Below are 22,387 nucleotides of genomic sequence, written 5' to 3' on the forward strand. Positions count from 1 at the left end.
TGTTGTTGTTGCTAAATTTAAAGAGAACAAAGTTGTTCAGGTCACTTCTGGTAATTTATCTGTTTAGTCTTTGATAACTGTGTCCATTTGTGTTAGTTATTTGATTACATAGAAGTGGAACCATATGAAAGAAACATCAAAAAATTAAAGAAACAGATGATTTATATCTTAATATTTTGTCAAACTGGCATATAAAATAACTTTGGAAAAACATTATAACATTTACTTTCTAGTGAGACATTCCCCTACTCACAGGAATATCTTCATCCACCATAAATATTGTGCATCTCTGAGCCTGCATAAATGACAGAATAGTAGCTGCAATCTTCTTTAAGATGACTTCCAGTGATTGCTGTTCTTCAAATATCAAGGTTGCAAGGTCAAGCAGCACCTAAACGAATAATACTTTATAATATAAATGAGCATGTTATTGTTTTTTAAACCCTTCCGACTGGACTGTTTTATCTAAGGAGTCTAGCACAAATGGTTTACATTTCCAAATGCAAAATCTAAAAGCAAACTTCACATTATTTTTATGTACTCGATGTAATATAGAATATTTGTAAAAGTTTCATAAGAGCATCAGTGTAATCAAGCGTTGACGAACAAGTTGGTTTCTAGCTGTCTGCAAGAGAAAAAAACACGCATTTAAGGCATCTGTGCAAGCTGGATCAGTTTGTCACGTACAATGTAGGCCAATAAAGCTTGCAAACCAGACAAGCAGAAATAGAGAATTAAAAGAGCAAGGGAGTAAAGGATCCTGAATAATAAGGAATGAATTCCAAAATATATTAAAATATATGAATACTAACAACAAATTAAGCAAGAAGGGGTTGGACCCTTAGTGAGATACATTTGTTAGTGAGAAAAGACTAAAAACAGAGCTTTTAAACTATTTTTTTCTGTTAACACATCTGAGGAACCACTTAAGAAAGGCTGTTGATACAAGAGGAAGTTCAAAACAGACCAGAACATGTATAATTATACCAAAGATCCAAACGTGGTGGTATTCATCTCAGAGTACCTAAAGAGCTCAGCTCTGCGATTGCCAAACCTCTTTACTTATTTTTGCACGATTTTTTGATTAGTGAATTGCTTGTGGTGCCAAAATTGAAAAAGGCAATCTTTCTCAGTCTACTTTGGGTAGTAGGAAAGCTTTTGGTGGCCCAGGGGATGTGTATATACATTTTAAATTACAATACTATGAGTTTTTGGCAGCATGGTTTTATGCATAATAGATCTTGCCAGAGAAATTCAAATGCCTTCTATGAGAAGTTGAGCAAAAACACTGACATTAAGGTGGCAGTGGATGTTAGCTACATATATTTTTCTAAATAATTTGATATAGAACCACATAGAAGGTTACTGATTAAACTTAGATAAAGAACTGGCTGAATAATAGATTGCAATGAATGTTGGTAAACATTTTCTAATTGGACCAGTGTGGTTAGTGACATACTACAGGAATCTGTCCTTGGCCCTTTGCTTTTTAATGTTTATTAAAGGGATACTGTTATGGGAAATTTTTTTCAAAATGAATCAGTTAATAGTGTTGCTCCAGCAGAATTCTGCTCTGAAATCCATTTCTGAAAAGAGCAAACAGATTTTTTTATATTCAATTTTGAAATCTGACATGGGACTAGACATTTTGTCAATTTCCCAGCTGCCCCTGGTCATGTGACTTGTGCCTGCACTTTAGGAGAGAAATGCTTTCTGGCAATTCCTTCTCAATGTAACTGAATGTGTCTCAGTGGGACATGGGTTTTTACTATTGAGTGCTGTTCTTAGATCTACCAGGCAGCTGTTATCTTGTGTTAGGGAGCTGTTATCTGGTTACCTTCCCATTGTTCTTTTGTTTGGCTGCTGGGGGAAAAGGGAGGGGGTGATATCACTCCAACTTGCAGTACAGCAGTAAAGAGTGATTGAAGTTTATCAGAGCACAAGTCACATGACTTGGGGCAGCTGGGAAATTGACAATATGTCTAGCCCTATGTCAGATTTCAAAATTGAATTTAAAAAAATCTGTTTGCTCTTTTGAGATATAGATTTTAGTGCAGGATGCTGCTGGAGCAGCACTATTAACTGATTCATTTAGAAAAAAATGTTTTTTCCCATGACAGTATCCCTTTAATGACCTTGAAGTTGAAATTGTAAATACTAATAATTCTAAACTATGATAACTATCATTTCCATTGCGGAATTACTAATTGGGATATCGGCACTCACAAAAAAACAAATTGTTTAGGTGCCTGGTTGCAGGTTTCAAAAGAGTTCAATTCATGTAGTAAGAAAAACCGCACTGCTCAGGTCTTATAAAAACGTTATTTTTATTGCCACATACTTTTTCTTACTATATATATATATATATATATATATATATATATATATATATATATATATATATATATATATATATATATATATATATATATATCCTATTCTATAAAATAAAATGCCATTATTGCAAACATTAAGGCATTACAGCTGATGGTTCTTTGGTTCAGAGCTGTGGAAAAAAACAATTAGAAAGCAGACATAAAAAGAGGTAATAAACACTGGTTAAGAACTGGGGTTACTGCTCTATGAATTGTCAGTACCCACATTCCTAGGCTTTTCCTTGTACTATAAATAGTTTTTTAGGGTTATGGTCCAGCATGGTTTAACTTAAACAGAGTAATTTTTAATAACTGTAGTTAGAAACTATACCTGGTTCCTTCTGTTTTCAATCAGTGACGTTTCATAGAGTTGTGCATTGTGTAGAACAATCCCGCAGAATGCCAAATAAGCAGCAAAGTCCTAAAACATTAATCAAAGAAATGCATGTGATTAAATATGTTTATTGAAACTACCAATATCCAAACACCACTGACATCAAGACAACAAAAATTCATTATTTTTTAAAAACACACTTTTACATCCAGTATGAAGTTATTTTGTAAGCATTTTCAGAAGTAGTTGTAATCTCTTTTCCTGTTGTCTATGAAGATTCTCACGTATCCAGGTCATGATATACAGTATCTAGTAGAATAAAGTCAAAGGCAACTGGACTTAGAGTTTTTTTTGAAAATGTTTGACCACTCATCCAAGTGGCTTCTTCAGTTCAGCGGTAAGGCATTCCCTGACATTTAATTGTAGTGTTGGCTGAAACCAACAGATGTGTGAAAGTGTGATCCAGTCACAATGGGACCACGATTCTCATTGAGACAAGCGTTAATCTTTCAATGCACATAACTGGAAGTGTGACCTTGATTTCTTGCACTTTCTGCACTAACAGAGATTAATTTCCAGTTAGAAAACTGGCAATTCTGCTCTTAAAGGGATGATGTCATCGGAAAACATGTTTTTTTCAAAACGCATCAGTTAATAGTGCTACTCCAGCAGACTTCTGCACTGAAATCCATTTCTGAAAAGAGCAAACAGATTTTTTTATATTCAATTTTGAAATCTGACATGGGGCTAGACATTTTGTCAATTTCCCAGCTGCCCCTGGTCATGTGACTTGTGCCTGCACTTTAGGAGAGAAATGCTTTCTGGCAGGCTGCTGTTTTTCCTTCTCAATGTAACTGAATGTGTCTCAGTGAGACATGGGTTTTTACTATTGAGTGCTGTTCTTAGATCTACCAGGCAGCTGTTATCTTGTGTTAGGGAGCTGCTATCTGGTTACCTTCCCATTGTTATTTGTTTGGCTGCTGGGGGGGAAAAGGGAGGGGGGTGATATCACTCCAACTTGCAGTACAGCAGTAAAGAGTAATTGAAGTTTATCAGAGCACAAGTCACATTACTTGGGGCAGCTGGGAAATTGACAAAATGTCTAGCCCCATGTCAGATTTCAAAATTGAATATAAAAAAATCTGTTTGCTCTTTTGAGAAATGGATTTCAGTGCAGAATTCTGCTGGAGCAGCACTATTAACTGATTCATTTTGAAAAAAAATGTTTTTCCCATGACAGTATCCCTTTAAAGTTATCAAGGGTGGCTATATACAGCTATATACTGTGCATGTGTCAATTCACTGGCATTCAAAAAATGGCCTAGATCAGACAGCAGCTGTGGACAACTTTGAAGGCACGGAGCATTATTGGTCATGGACCTCTTGGCTGGTTCAGTAATGTGAAAAAATGCAGAATTTCTACCCTTATTCTTTTTTAAGGTTTAAACTTTTTTTTAGCTATTTTTCTCTTTGCAATTTGATATATTTGTAAGATTTAAAAATATGACATAGCTGGCTACACATGCAGAGACCAGCTTCATTTCAGTCATTTGCAATGTTTTGAACTATCGATGTTTGTGGCCAAACAGTTCTGCCATTTGGACATTTTACACAGAAATAGCTAATTTCCACAGCAGGGTAAAACCACTAGATAATCATACATGTACATGATCAGGTATCAGATACCTTTCCTGTCTTGCAGCTGTATTTCCTCTTTCCTCTCATGGTTTATTTTCGTTTGCAATTATTCTTTCTACCTTTCCAGAAATGATTAGTGCTACATCTGCCTAAAATTCTGTTCCCATCCATAAAAGCATATGAACTTGCCAATAAAACCTGAACCCATCTGAACAGAGAGTACAGATTTAATGGTTAGAAAGTCGTTTTTGTGAGCAAAACCAATAAAGTAACAATAAAGTAACACAAGGAAACTTCGGACGACTTCGGAAAATAAATCATTGCGTGTGATTAACGCCTGTGATTTTTCATTTTAGCCAGCGCAGAGTGAGGGAAGGCGTTCGGGGAGATTGTTCGCCACAAAGATGAGGCGATTAAATCTCCCCAAAACGCTCAGTGTGACCTTACCCTTAGAGTTTTCATGTGATAAACGGTGAGATCAATTTTTCTGAATTGAATTGCATCTCAAATTTAATCCCGTCCATGAGTTTTCATGTGATTATATTTTTTCTCACTGAATTGAATCTGGCCCTATGTATGAATTGTGTTTAACGGATTAGCAAACTCTTCATAGACACTTCTGATTGCACACTAGTGGCAGATTAAGACAAACTGCTGGAAAGTTTATAATATCCTGTGATTCCCTGTATAAACGAGAATCCTGTTACATAACGCTATCCTAAAACAATAAGCAGTTGTATTAGATGAATATTTTCACAGAACAGTAACCTCCAAAGGGATGAAATCATGTTATCCCCACAAGTAATAGTTTCCAACTGAAAACATTCCCAAAGTAAACCATATCTGATTTACAAATTAAAAGACATAAAATACAACACTGAAGTAGAATGTGATATTCTAACCCCACATTCACACATTCTGATGCAAATGTTGGGGATTTATTGAAGGTTTTTAAACTGCTGAAATAAAAGTTGTTTTTTATCTGATGAGTGGAGTCCTGAGTGCTTGCCGATCTTCTCGATTTATTGAAGGAGACCTAAAGAACATTGTTATACCTTCACTTCATTCCTTATTTATTTGTGTCTTTAACATGTTGTGAACAAAATATTATTTAAAATCTGGTCCTACTTTTCACATTGTTGAACAGGCCACATGTATCCATGGAGCCCTAATAAAGTATTTTAATACACATCCATTTCAAATGGTTGTTTGAACTTTCTTGCCTTGACCAGCCTTCCAGAAGTAATTGAGGCTGGCCACATGTGAACTAGTTGTTAGTAGGCTGATTATTGAGCCATCAATCTGATTAGTTGCAAAAGATGGAAAATACAATTGGCCAAATTGAAATCGAAAAGGTTTTATTTTGATTATTGAAGCTTAGAGACAATAGAGCAAACATTCATTTAGATACTATCATGATTTCAGAAGGTTCAATCCCAAGTGGGATTTTGTTCAAAAGTTGTAACTGTTAAATATATTTTTTTCCAAAAACAATTTTTCAACCATTTGATAGGCATGCCAAATTTGTTTTAGTGTGGGCTCATGTCTAGGACAATAGAGCATCTCTGTCTTCATTTTGCTTCCTTGGACATTTTTAATAATAAGTGGCCACTTCAAGCAATTTTACCAACATCACTAATAAAGACATATATATATGACCTATACTGTATGTACCTGCCGTAGTATAAGTGGTTTAATGAAGTTTCGCTAGGCAGAAAGTAACACTGTGAAAGTGAAAGTTCGCTATGAAATGCGCATGCTGACAAATTTTCGCTGGTGATACTTCTCCAGCGTTTGTCTGCCGAGACGTAATTCACATTTTGAAGAATAAGAGCATGCACTGCGAATTAACGTCTGACAAAGTTGCGCGGAGCCTTCCAAGCCGAAAATTTGCCTTTTAGTAGATTTCGCCCATAGAGTGGTAAATGTGTGGTCACATCATCCTAGGGAAAAGATTTCAAGTTTTGCATTTATCCTTTAGCTGTACATAGAACACCCTGGCATTGTATGCTTAGCAGTGCCAGGTACATATGGCTTCTACGCACCCATTTGTTTATGAAAGCAAAGAGTTAATAAAAAGGATATATGTTGTTGCAAAAATTATTGTTACCTTTCCATGACCATTTAGATTGTAATTTTATTACAGTAAATATGACAGACAACAATATATTTTAAATATGATAACGTAATCAAGTCTTGTTTATTGGCATATAAATAATTTAGTATTGGAAGAACACGAATGCAAACACAATTACAGTATGCACATAACATACTTCACCTTTTCATCTTGGTCAGTAAACGTCCCAGTGTTTCCTGATTTCTTATTGATTGCTTGTGCTACACCAACCACCTGAGTTCATCAAACAAATAAAAAAATGATAATTATTGTAACATGAATATTTATACATAATATACTGCAACACTATTTATAGCCAGACAGGCATGTATTTCATTCCAAGTGCACTTATGCACGGCTGGTACAGGTGAGTTAAGAGTTTAAAGATCGTATCGATTCAGCTCAGGATGTGATTCCCATTAAGGCTAGTATTGATTTGAATTTTGATTTGCAAATTTTAATAATTCAGCCCAAAATAAACATTCAAACATCTGTTCACCCTGGATATGCACTCATTATATGTAACATGTATTGAAAAAAATACTAATTTAGTAACCATGTGCAAATCTGCTCAAGTAAATTTACCCATAGTGGCTAGCGATTGGCTGCCATTATTGCAGACTGATCAAAGCTAAATGGTTATTATCTGCTATGAGTAAGGGTAGAACATCACAAGCGTTTTTTGTCGGATCGACGCCCGCCGACAAATCGAAAAAAAAAAAATGATGGAGACACAGGCATCAAGATTTTAATTGGACTGAATGAAATTTCGTAGGTAAAAACTACATTACATGCGACACAACTGTCAGATGTGGACGCAGAAAGCAGCATCTTCCTCAGATAGTCAGGCCGTGTAGTTGTTACCTCTGACTTTTCATTCAGTCCAATTATATCTTGACACGTGCGACTCCACCCGACTTGTCCCGCCAGCTAGAATAGAAATTGCCAGTTGGATGGCGCTCGAGAGCTTAGTTTTCCGAAGTCGCCCGAAGCTGTAGTCAGGTGATCCCACTGGTGGCCAATAAAAGGGCAACCAAGTTTGGGAGTTTTACTTTAAAAACAGCTAGTAAGTTGTGGGTAAAGCTTAGTCCTTGTGTAAAATGTATAATGAAGCAATAGAATTCTTAATGAATCAGATGAAAATTAAGCGTAGGACTGGCCAGATATGGGATGACTTTGACGTAGTTGGCCAGCTAAAATATATTGCAATATATGGACAAACAATCCCTGTTTTGTTTAAAGGGTAAGGCATTTTTAGTAGCTTAAGGCACAAAATGTTTTAATGTCCTTAATATATTGATAATGGAGTGCAGAGGGCCTCCTGTATTTGTCTGAATTTTCTAGTGTTTACGCAATTCAAATGTTTTAGTCCCTGAGATTCACAATGACTACTGTTGAAAGGTATTTTCTAAAGGGTTTTGTCGTCCGCACTGGAGGAGATTTAGCATGGGCGACAAAACATACCGTGTGCCATCACCCTAGGAGAGACGGATTGTACTATAAGGAAAGGATTCTCAGGGGTTTTCAGTAAAAGTCCAGGTACTGATACATAAACATTAGTTTCTTTATTTAAATGGAACATCCAATTAGCTGGATACTGTACAATGTGCCCACTCATGTGAATGGCCATGTTTGGACCAGTTGTCTAAATATGTGTGTGGCTTTATGATCTCTTACACATCCCCATGGCTCACTGACTGACTTGATTTTCAGTTCCATCCAACGTACTACAGTGTGGCTATAGTAAAACTGAATAAGCCAAAACAACTTTAGGGGGCCATAAAGAGTTAGCCAAAAATTACTAAATTATATGAAATGACTACCCCATAGAAAGGAGAAGGGCTATCAGCCAAAGCACACTTCATAATGCAAGGCATTCAATAAAAGCCTTCAAAAAATAGAAGGTATTCCAATGCCTCATGCTGCACACACAACACAGCCTTAAGACCCAAAATGAGAGGTTAAACCATCACATAAAATTATTACAGACAGAAACATGTAAATAACTTCTCAATGTCCCTGTAGTCAACTATGCATCCAGAACATGTATAAAGTGATAATAAATGAAACCAGCATCAACTCAAATGTACCTCCAACTGTTTATGAATAGAAAGGAAGATTTACAATGAAAATTATTTATGGTACAAGGAAGCAAGTATTAACATCTGATTAGGACATTAATTACAGTTTATATACTCTATCCATCCATCTACAGCCACCCACAATACACTGGGGAAAAGCAGTAAATGCAACAGAAAAATAAAAAAGACAAGGCAAGAAATCATGGGAACTTACAGTCTGGTACTTCATACTGAGCTACACGGTTTTAATAGTAAAAGATTGAGTAAGGTCTGCCTTCACTTAAATACTCAGTCAGTGTGTATGGGATTAACTAATGTGTCAATCTCCCAAGCAACATGCAATTACACAATGTAGAAATTAGGGATGCACTGAATCCACTATTTTGGATTCGGCCGAACCCCCGAAATCTTTGCCAAAGATTTGGCCGAATACTGAACTGAATCTGAATCTTAATTTGCAAATGCAAATTAGGGGTGGGAAGGAGAAAACATTTTTTTACTTCCTTGTTTTGTGACAAAAAGTCACGCAAATTCCCTCCCCACCCTTATTTGTATATGCAAATTAGGATTCGGATTTGGTTCGGCTGGGCAGAAGGATTCAGCTGAATCGGAATCTTGCCAAAAAAAAAAACGAATCCTGGATTCGATGCATCCCTAGTAGAAATGTAAGGGATTTTCAATGACTAGCAGAAAATCATTACAGTAGAATATGCTACAATTAAGGAATTAGTGTTAGTGTTTTTCAAAACACTAACCTCAATCTGTGTTAAACCAATTAATAAATGCTGCTTGATGTAGAATCAGATTATCCATTTGCTTGAATACAGTTAGATTAAACTGAAGGTATCAGTTTTGCACACAGTGGAATGTACATTACGAACTGGAATCACTGTTTTCGATCGAATAGGTCCGCAGCCGATTCAAGGTTTTTCCCAAAAAAACCTTTGATTTTTCAAAATCACCAATTGACTCCAAATAGATTTTAGGAGGTCCCCCATAGGCTAAAACAGCAATTCGGCAAGTTTTAGATGGCGAATGGTCGAAGTTGAATTTTTAAAGAGACAGTACATGATAAATTTCGATATCTGTATTTTTGCATTTTTTTTCCAATTCGAATCGAATTTGGACTATTCCCTAGTCAAAGTACACAAAAAATAGCTCGAAATTCGATTTTTTTTTTAATTTGAAAATTCACCTTGACCTTTGATAAATCTGCCCCGTAGCGATTTATTTCTGATGTAGAGATATTTTCTAAGAGATCTGGATTATGTAACATGAAAACGCGTAAGGCTGTATCTGTGGACATAATAAACTTCTTTACCTCACTTAAACGGCCTTAATTTTGAGTGCCTGCTTGACAAGTTTTTCGGTTTATCCGCTCCTCTTGCTTGGAGTGCACCTGGGCCTCTTCCTTTATGTGGTGAGTTATCATTACTTTCTTGAGCCCCTTGCTTGAATTCATTTATTTTATTCTGGACTATATAAACCCTTGTAAACTGGTGCAATCTTCCATCTTTTTTTCCAGCATATTCAGCATATGTTTTTTTTTTCATCTGCAAGTGTGATGATTAATGTTCCACACTTTCCTTCATTTCGTGACATTTGATTAGCCTCCTTTCTGTAACAATTTCTAAGTTGCAAACTGCAAGACAAGCCCCTTGATCTTTCCCTTAGGACATTTTAATAACTCACATTGTGATTGTACAGGAAGCATCTGTTTTTAACGTTGATCATCTAGCAAAAAAAATGTGGATCTTCTCACAGCATTCCACAGTCCTTTCCTCAGCATGCACTGTACAAGCTAAACGGGTTATGATTTCTCAGCACTCTGCTGGAATGAACTGTGCCAAATTTGGGAAGAAGATTACAATGCACTATCTTTGCAATTCTGGTGGGGCTAATCATCTAGCTATTATTCTATCATCTATTCATTGTACACAGTTAAATAGTTATTTGGGTTAGGGGTTGAAAATCTAAAGGGAAGCCACATCCTCACACTTTGGTATTGAGGCGAGTCTCACTTACTGTAACAAACATTTCACACAAAATCTAGCAAAACACATAGTTACTTCCCTGTAAATGAAGCTAAAGCTAAATGAATCAATGTTTAATACTAGAAAAGAGGCAGTGTTTTAACTAGATTTTGAAGCCACTATAACAAAGAAGACATAGAACTATTTTATAAGGGTGGGAAATCCCATTTCCCATGCTTTGTATCTTCTCAACAATCTCAAATAAACATTCCAGCGTCTACATTGTTTCTTTCACTGCTCTGGCTCTAGTGACGTATAATAGAGATCTGATTCTCCATTATTATTCTGATTATTAAAGGAAAATTGGGTGCATCTCTCTGTTTTGCCAGCAAAGATATGTCATGTTTGTATCCTTTTACATTTTTACTTTTTATGGCTTGTATAAATAATCATATGAGAGAGGCGTTTCCTTATAAGCTTTTAACCTTATACGAACTGATTAGTCACGACAAGAGTATTACCAATGTAATTATTCCAAGACCTTGGCTAAAATGCCAAATATAAACCCAGCCTGTAGCAGATGAAATACTTCTAAACAAAGCAAGCAAGTAATATTTTTGCTCGATAATAATTAACATAGATGCTTATCAGCATGTATTTTGAGCTGTTAGCCAACTGGAGATGTGAAAGAGTGCCTGGCACTGACCTACGTAAATGCTTAATTAGTATCTTGAGATGGTTGTAAGATGTTGTACCGTGTTAGCCATTGAAAAATGCAGAAAATGTCAAGTTTGGTGATACCTTTTATTGGCTAACTGAATAAGTAACAATTGCAAGCTTTCGGAAAAAACACAGGGCCCTTCGTCGGGCAAAATAGTATTTTGCCTGACGAAGGGGCCTGTGTGTTCCGAAAGCTTGCAATTGATACTTATCTGGAGATGGAAATACCTTTTAAGATCAGAATGTTTTTAGCTTCAAGGAGTTCTCATATATTTTCTTTATCATTGGCTGAGTAATAATAAATGAAATAGTATAAGGATATTAAATAATATTTCAAGAATCGAAAAGGCGCTGGCAGCAATTTTTTTTTTCATTTGATAACCTTTCTCCTCTGGGAAATAAGACATCTCATAATATAAGAAAAAAGTCAAAAACCTGCACTGTCCAAGAGCAGGGAGGTATAAGAGATACTCAGCGTTTAGGATATATTCCTCTCCAAATACATAGTATAGATTTAATCTAAATAATTACTTAGATGCCAATAATTATATGTACGTGCTTAAATGCTTGATCAAATCCATGTATTTATTCATTTCATGTGCATTTGAATAAAATTTGAAAAGTTTCAGTCTTTTGTAGATACTCACAATCCTTTTTGCAGCCCACTTTTCATAGCTACATAGCTAAGATGGTATAAAGCAACACTTTGTAAGGGTCCTATTGCTATAAGAATGGAGATACTATGGAACAATCTGTATCACACAGATACATGTAACACATAGCAATATCTGTTATCAGTAACTTGCTGTGCGCCACATATTTAATTACACTATAGCATGATTAATAGTATCTGAACAGGGTTTCACATATGAAGGATACAGTAAATGCTCTAGGTCTCTCACTTCCGATCTATGTGGAGCCAAGAAATTTGAATTACATGTATGTATGTTTATTAAGTCAATCCGTTGTTTTATACATATCATATACTCGGTCTGAAATGACCATTCCTTGTACTTGTATGAAATAATGCAAACTGATTAATGAAGTAAAATACTAATTTAAAGCATTAACAATTGCTATAGATAAAGTTTAAAAAAACTTTTTAGAAATGATCTAGAATCAGCAAATCAATGCATACAAAAAACCAAATTTTTCATCTGTGGTTTAGTGAAAGATAAAAAATGTTTGTTTCAGTACATATCTATGGGGGACACACACATACTGTATATTTACATTTGCACAACCTTCTTTACTTAGCTCATGAGAAGAATAGTGTTTAAGGCAGTAAACATCACTGGCAGTAAGTATCTTCAAATTTTTGTCTGGTAGCCAAGACATGTATGGCCTCTATCAAATTTCACAGTACCTGCTTCTAGGCTATCCAGCCCAGAGTTTGACTAACCCCTGAATAATTTGTATTGATACAGTCCACCAGCACCGTGCTTTGTTTTGTTTGTTTAAAACAATAAAATTCTGAATAATAAATAAAAGATGAGTTGCAACATGTTATTGTCATATGAGGATCAAGTGATACATTGGTTTACAAAAGCCATGGCTCCATTAATAGCAACAATTTAAACCACAGACTTCTTGGAGTCCACTGAATTAGATAGGATCATTATGAGATACCGTCTGCTCTTTTACTAAAAAGAGGATTATAAAAATGGCAAAAATTAGCTGTCTTTGTGTGAGGGTCTGTGTGTTATAGCATAGTGAGAACAAAATGTACCGGAGCAAAATAAAACTTGCACATAGGCACATTGAGAAGTAATAACCAGTTGAGTGACACTTCTAGTATGACGTTTAATGAGACTTTTTTCCTTATTTTATCTGCACCATTAATGTAAAAATTGCATGGATGCCAATTTAAGTCAATTTAAAGCTCCCCTGGGAATTATCTGCTTTGTATTTGTGCTATATTGAACTGGAATTTACTATGCCTACAACATCAGGTCAATAAAACACCCCACAGATTATTAAACATGCAGAAATGCCACAACAATAATGCAAATCAGGGCACATTTACAACCACAATCATAAAAAAAATTGATGCAGTAGATGTCTGAATTCATGCCATTCATTAAATTGTAGCCAAAGCCAATCTGTGCATGTCCATATTATTGCACTCTAGAGCAGAAGTGTCCATCCAACTCTCTTTTCAAAGTTTAGGGACTCCCCACAGTAATTGTAATCACTTACCTGATACCCTGGGCTAGTGCTCCTGTTAGCAGAAAACTGCATTGACCCAAGGTTTTTCCAGCAAGCACCAGTGAGCTATCCCCTTCCTGCTTCTTCTTTCTTCACGCGGGTGAGCAGTTGAGTAGAGCTGAACTTTAACAAAAAAGCTGGCATTTTCACTCTACTACGCATGCATCAGCCCCAGGATTTTAAAAAGAAGAACTCCGGATAACAGGAGCACTGGTGATTACTCTGGTGATTACAATCTGCTGCTCCAGACATAATATACAGAACACTTTGCATCACTGGATGCTAAAAGGTGCTGAATGAAAAAATGTGTGGGTAACATACATGTACTGTGGTCAGGGTTGCCATCAGGGAGGCACAGGGGGTACATCTGTACCAGGCCCAGGCCTAAGGAGGGCCAGGCTGTGCAACACTTTTAGAATTAGCAGGGCCCACTTGACATCGAAGAACCGCCGAAGATCCAAAAGATATGAAGTCCCAAAGAGATGTCCCGAAGAGCCAAAGCGTCGAACAGACCCGAAGCCGCAAACAGACCCTAAGCAACGGAAGTAGCCGAAGCTGAAGCCTCGAAGCCGGAAAAAGACCCAAAGCCATGAATGTAGCTGAAGATGAAGCCCCGAAAAGACCCAAAGCCACAAAAGGAGCCTAAAGTAAGTTCCACTGAACACCAATGTGTTTTTTTTTTAAATCTTGTTAAACCCCTGGCCACCAATGTATTATTTTAATATTATATATAGGCTCCTGGCCACCAATGTTTTTTTTTTTAAACCGTTTATGGGGGACCTGGAGCCAATGTTTTGTTTTTTTTTAACTTGTAAGGGGACCTGATCACTAATGGGTTTTTTTAAAAAAAAGATTTATATTGGGCCCTGGCGCCAATGTTTTTTTTTTTTTTTACTTAAAGGGGTCCCTGACCACTGTTTTTTTTTTAAATTTTTTTTATAGGGGCTCTTATATTAAAGGTCATGGAAATAAAATATTAGTACTGTATATGTTTCATCAAATGTAAATAAGATAAATTCACATTATAATGAGTAAAAATTCTGTACCTTTGATAAATTATTTTGCTTTAATTATATAGCACCACTATAACAATCATCAATTACTCTCAAAGGGGTGGTTCAATTTTAAATTAATTTTTAGTAAGTTATAGAATTACATAATCTAAGCAACTCTGCAACTGGCTTTCATCTGCCTTCATCTTCTCTTCCAGCTTTCCATAGGGTTTACTGACCCAATTTAAAAACAAAATGCTCTATAAGGCTACAAATTTATTGTTACTGCTACTTTTTATTACTCGTCTTTCTATTTAGATCCTCCCCTATTGATATTCCAGTCTCTTATTTAAATCAATGCATGGTTGCTAAGGTAATTTGGACCCTATTATTATTATTAAAATGTATTTATATAGCGCCAACATATTGTGTAGCGCTGTGGCCCTAGAAAACAGCTGAAATTGCAAACTGGAGAGTGGCTGAATAAAAAGCCAAATAACTCAAAAATCACAAATAATAACAAATGATAAAAGATAAAAGATTTACACACATAGGGGACTTGCCTGAGAGTAATCAGGTTTTGGGGGGAGAGTATATAATTTGATATTCTCAGTATTACAATTAAATGCATGGAAAGATCCTTACGAAGCTCTTATGGGAGCCCCACCCAAAGAGGTCTCCAAAACGTAAACTCTTAAATCACATTTTACTAGCTACCAGACAGACTATAGCAATGTCCTAGAGATCCCCTACTATAAACTATGCTATGTTTAAAAACAAGATTGATTGGATTTGCACTAATCAGAACTAACATGTATTGCTATAGATAAACTCAAACAGTTCCAACCATTGATAATATTCAGGTTCAATGTACATCTGCAGCCAAGTTGTAAGCCGACCAAGCCACCCGTCCTGGCCACCATTAGGAGAAGAAATTCCTCACCTGCGTACAGCAGCTAGCCCGGAGCTGTACTCATGTATAGAGGGGTGGAGTGGCTACATATGCACCGGTGTATGGTTCGGCTCCAGGCTAGCTGCTGTCCGCAGGTGAGGAATTTCTCCTCCTGACGGTGGCCGGGTGGCTTGGTCGGCTTACAACTTGGCTGCAGATGTACGGGATCAAGTGCAGCACTTGCCATACCGTGGACAGGTAGACGGATCCAACCAGATGTAAACCACAATACAGTTTCATACACAGGAGCTTGTGAAGATGGAGTGAGCAGGGTTGGTGTGCCCCAGGCAATCTGTGGGTTCTGGAAAATGCCAGAGGGGCTGCTGTATGCTGCCATAGAAAGTTACCATATAGTGGGCTGGAAGGGGGCTGTTTGGGCTGGAAGGGGGCTGTTTGGGCCTCTGTGTACTTGGAATGGCAGGGCCTATTTTGTCTCACAGTCCAGGCCTGGTGTGCCCTAAGGGCATGGCAAGTGGGCACAAATTTGGGACACACTATACACGATGATACATTTTACTAAGGCTACACAATGTGGATAGAGACTCTTTACTTTATTTTTCACATTATATGCTTTTATTGTCTATTTTTTATTGTCTTTATTTTCCTTTTTTTCTCCTTATTTTTTGTCTATTTCAGTATTGCATTAAAACAAGGGGGTTGATATATGCCTTAGGAGTGGTACACTTCATATTTTGATGAACTGAGGGTTCACATGGTACATATAATATATCATGCACACTAATATTGGTGAAACACATGTTATTGTTTTTAATTATATCACCACATTAATATTTTGTATATGTATACATTAGCTCACATATTTCCCCATACATGTACTCCTGGGCTAGGGTGGGTTTTGACACATGATTGGATGGCATATGCATGTTCCACTTACCTGGATAGGGGAGTAATCAGTTACCATTAACGAAGTTTATGGGATTTGAACATGGAGGTTGTGTTTTTCTATGTATTTTTTCAGCAGCATTACATGTGAGCTAGGGGCCAGGAGAATATTGTACAGTACTCATTAATTGATTCAGTGATAGAGGAGATAGATCATATGTTAGTCCCTCAACACCATTCAGAGATTGACACATTAGTAACTGCATGAACCAAGTGTTTTTTTTAACTATTCTGTGTATAATTTGATACAGAGTATACTTGCTATATCAACAATGCAAGCTGTTTTCATTATCTATTTTGTTGAAGATAACACTGTTACAATGTATCTTGTTTTTACTTTGTACTTATATTGTGTAGAACATGAAAAGGATTTTAGTATAGCATAAAGATTTTAGTGTTGCAACAAGAATGTAATTTGAGTAGTTCAGCAACAGGGGATGTAAAATGGGGTTTTTACTGTATGTATGTATGTGTGTTTGTGTGAGAGAGAGAGAGAGAGAGAGAGAGAGAGAGAGAGAGAGAGAGAGAGAGAGAGAGAGAGAACCAACGTTTCAGTTCCTCACAGGAGCTTTTCATCACTCCCTGATGAAAGTTCCTGTGAGGAACTGAAACGTTGGTTCAGTCCAACAAACCTCCTCTTTATCTTCAAAATAATTGTGTTGCTGTAACTTCTTGGTGTGCCGTCATCCTGCATTGCTTATATATATATATATATACTGTCTATATATATATATATATATATATATATATATATATATATATATATATATATATATATATATATATATATATATATATATATATATATATATATATATATATATATATATATAGAGCAGGAGATCCGGCACTCACGAAATGGAGGTCTGGCGTGCCTGGGTGCAGTCCAGGTTCAGTAACATCAATTAGGTTATATATATATATATATATATATATATATATATATATATATATATATATATATATTAGGTATAGAAAAGATCGCACCCGCAGGACTTATTCTTTAACAAAGTAGATTTATTGTGAATAGATGCATCTATTCACAATAAATCTACTTTGTTAAAGAATAAGTCCTGCGGGTGCGATCTTTTCTATACCTAATATATATATATATATATATATATATATATATATATATATATATATATATATATATATATATATATATATATATATATATATATATATATATATATATATATATATATATATATATATAACCAAAGGAATGGTGCACTCCTAGACAAAATTAATACCTGGGTGCCAGCATGGGAAATAAGCAGTGAAAAAGGATTGCGGCACTCACAGGGTTTTAGTGAAAAAACAAAAAATGTTTTATTATTAAGCCTCAACGTTTCGATCTCCCACAGGGATCTTCGTCATGTTTGTTTGTTTTTGCTCCTGACGAAGATCCCTGTGGGGGTTCGAAACATTGAGGCTTAATAATATAACATTTTTCACTAAAACCCTGTGAGTGCCGCAATCCTTTTTCACTATATATATATATATATATATATATATATATATATATATATATATATATATATATATATATATATATATATATATATATATATATATATATATATATATATATCCCTAAACTTGTTTTTGATATTAAAGTTCTTTGTATGCATTAACAGTCTGTCATTCAAAGCCATTCATTTTAAACCCTTGTTAAACCATAAAGCATAGCAATTTTCATTTATATTCATATACAGCTCATAGTAGCTATAGTTCCTGCAAGGTACATAATAAAAAAGCACTTTCAGATCTGGTATTCCTCAGATCTTTGTGGTACGCCTCTCCCATACACATATGTTGGTCTTCCCTATAAACACGAGAAGGGGAAATCTAAAAGGAAATCCACATGGCTTACCTCTTCTCTGTGGTTCTTAATTGGCATACAAAGAATACTTTGTGTTTTATACCCAGTAATTTGGTCGACTTCCGCATTGAATCTGGAGTCCTGAAAAGAAAATAACATTATATATGTAATTAGATAAATGATTAGAGATGATTCAGTTATAAACTGATGAGATCAGAAGCATTCCAACATAGCCAGAGACAGGCAGAACAACAAAGTAAAAGCAGGTTCCAAGAAACAGCATAAGCTTCTAAAGCTACACACATCCATCAAGTTGTGTAGTCCATAAATCCCAGAGAAAATCAACCCAACCTAAAAGTAGTTCCCGTTGTAATGGCTTTTCCCAGGAAGTGGGAAAATAAAAAACAATAATAAAATAATAATGTAATATAATAAATACATTATGAAACATTGTCAGTAAATTCATTTTAGGTAAATGAGAAAGTTTTAATAGTACTGTATAGGGCTGCTCCACCTCCAGCCATTGGAATGATTAAACATCAAGAACCTGGCAATAGATGCTGTCCTCAGAAAACCTCTACTTGGTGACAGCTGTTAGCCACAGTAAAGGGGCTTATTATTATGGCATACAGTATTGGTTTCTGTGACCTGCTGCCTCTCTCTCTTTCATTTTGTTCATTTTAATTTCACAATGTTTAGCAGTTTTTTTCAACATTTCTCCCTAACTTTAATTTATGGAAAATCTTAGCTATGAAGAAAGACTGGCCAAGTTGGGGATGTTCATACTGAAAAAGAGGTGATTAAGGGGTGATATTATAACTATGTATAAATATATAAGGGGATCATATAATAATCTCTCTAATGCTTTAATTACCCGTAGGTCCTTCCAGCTGACAAGAGGGGACCCATTCTGATTAGAAGAAAGGAGGTTCCAGCTAAATATTCAGAAGGAGTTTTTTTTATTCAGTGAGAGCTGTGAAGATGTTGAATTCTCTCCCTGAATCGATCATGATGGCTGATCCATTAGGTAGCTTTAAAGGGGAATTCAATCCCCCTAACTAATAAAAACTCCTACTCTCCATAGTCACTCTCCCTGCTCCCCCATCACAGATGTTAACGCCAGTAAATGCCACTAAGCCTGTAATAACCCCTCGCTGCACAGTCAGCGCATTAGAGCTCCTGGGCCTCATCTTTCGCTGCTTTGGTAATCTTCTGGTCTTCTTCTGGTGCTTCAGTAATTTTCGTCACTTTCGGCACATGCACGAAGCGAAGATGTCCCCTGTGACTCTGCAACGAGGGGTTATTACAGGCTTAGGGGCATTTACAGGTGTTAACACCTGTGCGGGGGGAAGCAGGCGGGGGGGCTATGGAGGGTAGGGATTTTTATTAGTTGGGGGGGTTGTTCTTCACTATACATACAGATAGGTGGTGGCTGTCATCCAGTGTAGCCTGCCTCCATGTGCAGCGCGGCTCTGGCAACTGGTTTGGAAAAGCTAGAAACTGCCCTGAAAAAGGTTGTGTAGAAGAACAGGAAAGAATGGGCCCTAGCAGAAGTAATAAATGGACAGATAGAAAACTATCATGTGGACTACAATGACTTTTAAATTTCTTTTAAAAAATGCCCAGTCTTCTCTATTAAAAATGTTCAAAATTATTATTGCAAACTTTTGAGTTAAAACCGGAATACTTCTTTATAATGTACAATATAAGATGCACATGCAACTAATGGCCACAGGCCATTGTATACACTGTAGAGAAGAAACGTATGGCACCTTGTCCAATTGATTCACAATTTATTATTTCAAATAGTCTTATAAAGTAATTGACAACATTCAGCACGGATAATACCACACTAATTATCGCAATAATTATTTGTTTACAATTGTTTTTTAAATAGAACCATATACAGAAGCTGCACATTTTGTTGTATTCATGTTTTTCACAGAAATGGTACAGCAGAATACTTTTACCTCCACGTATTAGCGACAGAGTTAATCAGACTTTATAAAGGCCTTATTCAAAGTACTGTAACATCTACTGTATTTTCCAGCTTAAAATGAGCTAAAGCTTTCTACCAAATGGAAAGTAACTGCAAACTGTATGAAGAAGCAATGATTAGAAAACCACTGACAGGCAGATTTAGATGCAGAGTTCTGGGAGCTTTTCAGAAATATGTAGCTGTTGCCGGGAACGGAATACAGGACAGTAATTACCAATCTCATCTTCATTTTGAATTGAGCAGTGTCACAAAAACCAACAAACACTGCAAAACATATGCACAAAGGAAGTACATCATGAAATAAAACACAAAGAAATATAAAAAAGAATCTATTGCCAGCCAGTTAGCATAAAGATGTGTTTCAGAAACTTAGTACTACCCAGAACAAAAATACTGAAAAATAGACTGTATCTGGTGACACTGGTGACGCTGTTTCTTACTATGTGGCCCTTTAGTTGTGGTTGGAACAAACTTGCAGCACCCACAAACCACACAAAGACTTTACATAATGATTTTTTCCCCTCAACCTCCATTTACAATGGCCCTGTTTATGAAAGAGAACAGAAACAAAATGCCCAACAAGAAAAATACTAAAGAAAATATTTTCTGTGTATATATTGAAGCAATATGCTTCAATATAATATATGATCCTCTGTATAACACTAGTACACAGAGCTCACAACCATGCAAATATAGGTGAATTTGGTTTTGAACTGGGTTCAATCAAAATGGAAATTCAGTAACGGGTAGTGGGGTGAGGAAGAGGTATAATTGTTATTGCTTGTTTTGTATATAGGTATATGAATTCCCATTAAGTACTGTAGCTACAGTTTGTAATAAACTGAGGATGTGTACTTTACATGGTATAGATTCCGAAGTCCCTATAGATTTATTCTACTGTCTATTTGATTATAAACCAAAGAGCACCAACAAGCTTTCAGGAGAAACCAGACACAAAACTGGGGCACTTCACTAATCAGGAAACAAGGGCAGAAAAGCCCTGACGAGAGCTACTTATCCATGAAAACTGGATGACTGAACAGTAAGGAGGTGGCTAGGATGGGCTAGGAAAAGGCAAATAGCAGCTGCAAAGTGGATATGTTTATATGCCAACTGCAGCACCTATGGTAGGGTTTACAGAGGAAATTCCACCCGCACTGAATTCACTTTGGAAACAGCAAAAATTAATAAAGTGATTAGGTATTAATATAGGGATTCAAACACATTCATTGTCTACCAGTAATGCATATGACACAAACTCAGCACAGTATGCTTTGCAAAGAACACATGCCTACAGTGAATTCCCATTGACTTCTGCAATATGGGTCTGATGACAATGGCCCAGCATACAACCAAAGCTACAGTTGTGAGGCTAGGGAACAATAATTGTTAACAAATACATATTTTAAATTTAACCGTAAAAAAAATGAGTAAAATAAGTAACCAACTTATTTTGGCCACTTGCAAAATATATCATATTATTTATATGTTGTATGACTATAGCACACACGTATGTCTCCAAGTGCAAAGAACAAAATGCAATTCTGAGCACAATCGCCTGCGGGTTTGTCAGTGACTTCATTCATACACTGATGAGGCTCATCTGCCTATGAGTGGCAATAGATGTATTTGTTGTAGAGAATCACAATCCTACGCAACAGCCCTGCAGCTAATCAAATAAAATGGAAAAACTACTAGGCCGATAACACCAATCAATGCTTGTATGGAGTCACAGGATACCAGGAGAAGGACAGTGCAGCACTTTTTTCAGTGATCCAAATCATGTGTCTACTGGATCTACATAATTTGTGATCAGTCAGATACACAAAAAATCAATGGCCTACAGTAATTCTATGAAATCTATCAAGACTTTATTAGAAATAAGAAAAAATTGCCCAACTGATTCACTCTGAATGTGGACATCTTTTAGGTGTTCTGAGCAACTGGTCCCTGTTCACCCCCATGATGATACCATCCACACCTTTAGAAGAGTTTATCAATCTCAAGGGGATATGTTTAAAAATGAGAGTGCAGTAATAGTCATACTTACACTGATTTGTTATTACTTGCGGTGTGTCTCCACTGCACCAAAAGTAAACTCTCTCTCTCTCTGTAAATATATATATATACATATAATACACAAAAGCCATGAATATCTTGTAAATTATATCCTTATAAACGGTGAGTTCTGATGTCATCAGTTATAAACAGTGAGTTCTGATGTCATTTCTGTCACATGACTCACTGAAACTTGTGTATTATAATAAA

The 22,387-nt window shown here is 36.0% G+C and overlaps 1 protein-coding gene across 3 annotated transcripts in view; it reads right to left on the bottom strand.

Annotated features, from left to right (window-relative positions):
• Positions 1 to 22,387, bottom strand: part of LOC108710540 (cGMP-specific 3',5'-cyclic phosphodiesterase-like) — a 94,396-nt gene that overhangs the window by 42,379 nt on the left and 29,630 nt on the right. For all 3 annotated transcript variants that reach the window (XM_041590492.1, XM_041590488.1, XM_041590484.1), the window contains exons 3-6: positions 18,172 to 18,261; positions 6,626 to 6,697; positions 2,707 to 2,796; positions 254 to 391 (exon numbers count right to left, since the gene is read on the bottom strand). In XM_041590492.1, coding sequence (XP_041446426.1) covers positions 254 to 391; positions 2,707 to 2,796; positions 6,626 to 6,697; positions 18,172 to 18,261 — 390 coding nt within the window. The remainder of the gene's footprint in view (positions 1 to 253; positions 392 to 2,706; positions 2,797 to 6,625; positions 6,698 to 18,171; positions 18,262 to 22,387) is intronic.

Source organism: Xenopus laevis, chromosome 1L, assembly GCF_017654675.1.
Source record: "Xenopus laevis strain J_2021 chromosome 1L, Xenopus_laevis_v10.1, whole genome shotgun sequence".
In the NCBI taxonomy this organism is placed as follows: Eukaryota; Metazoa; Chordata; class Amphibia; order Anura; family Pipidae; genus Xenopus; species Xenopus laevis.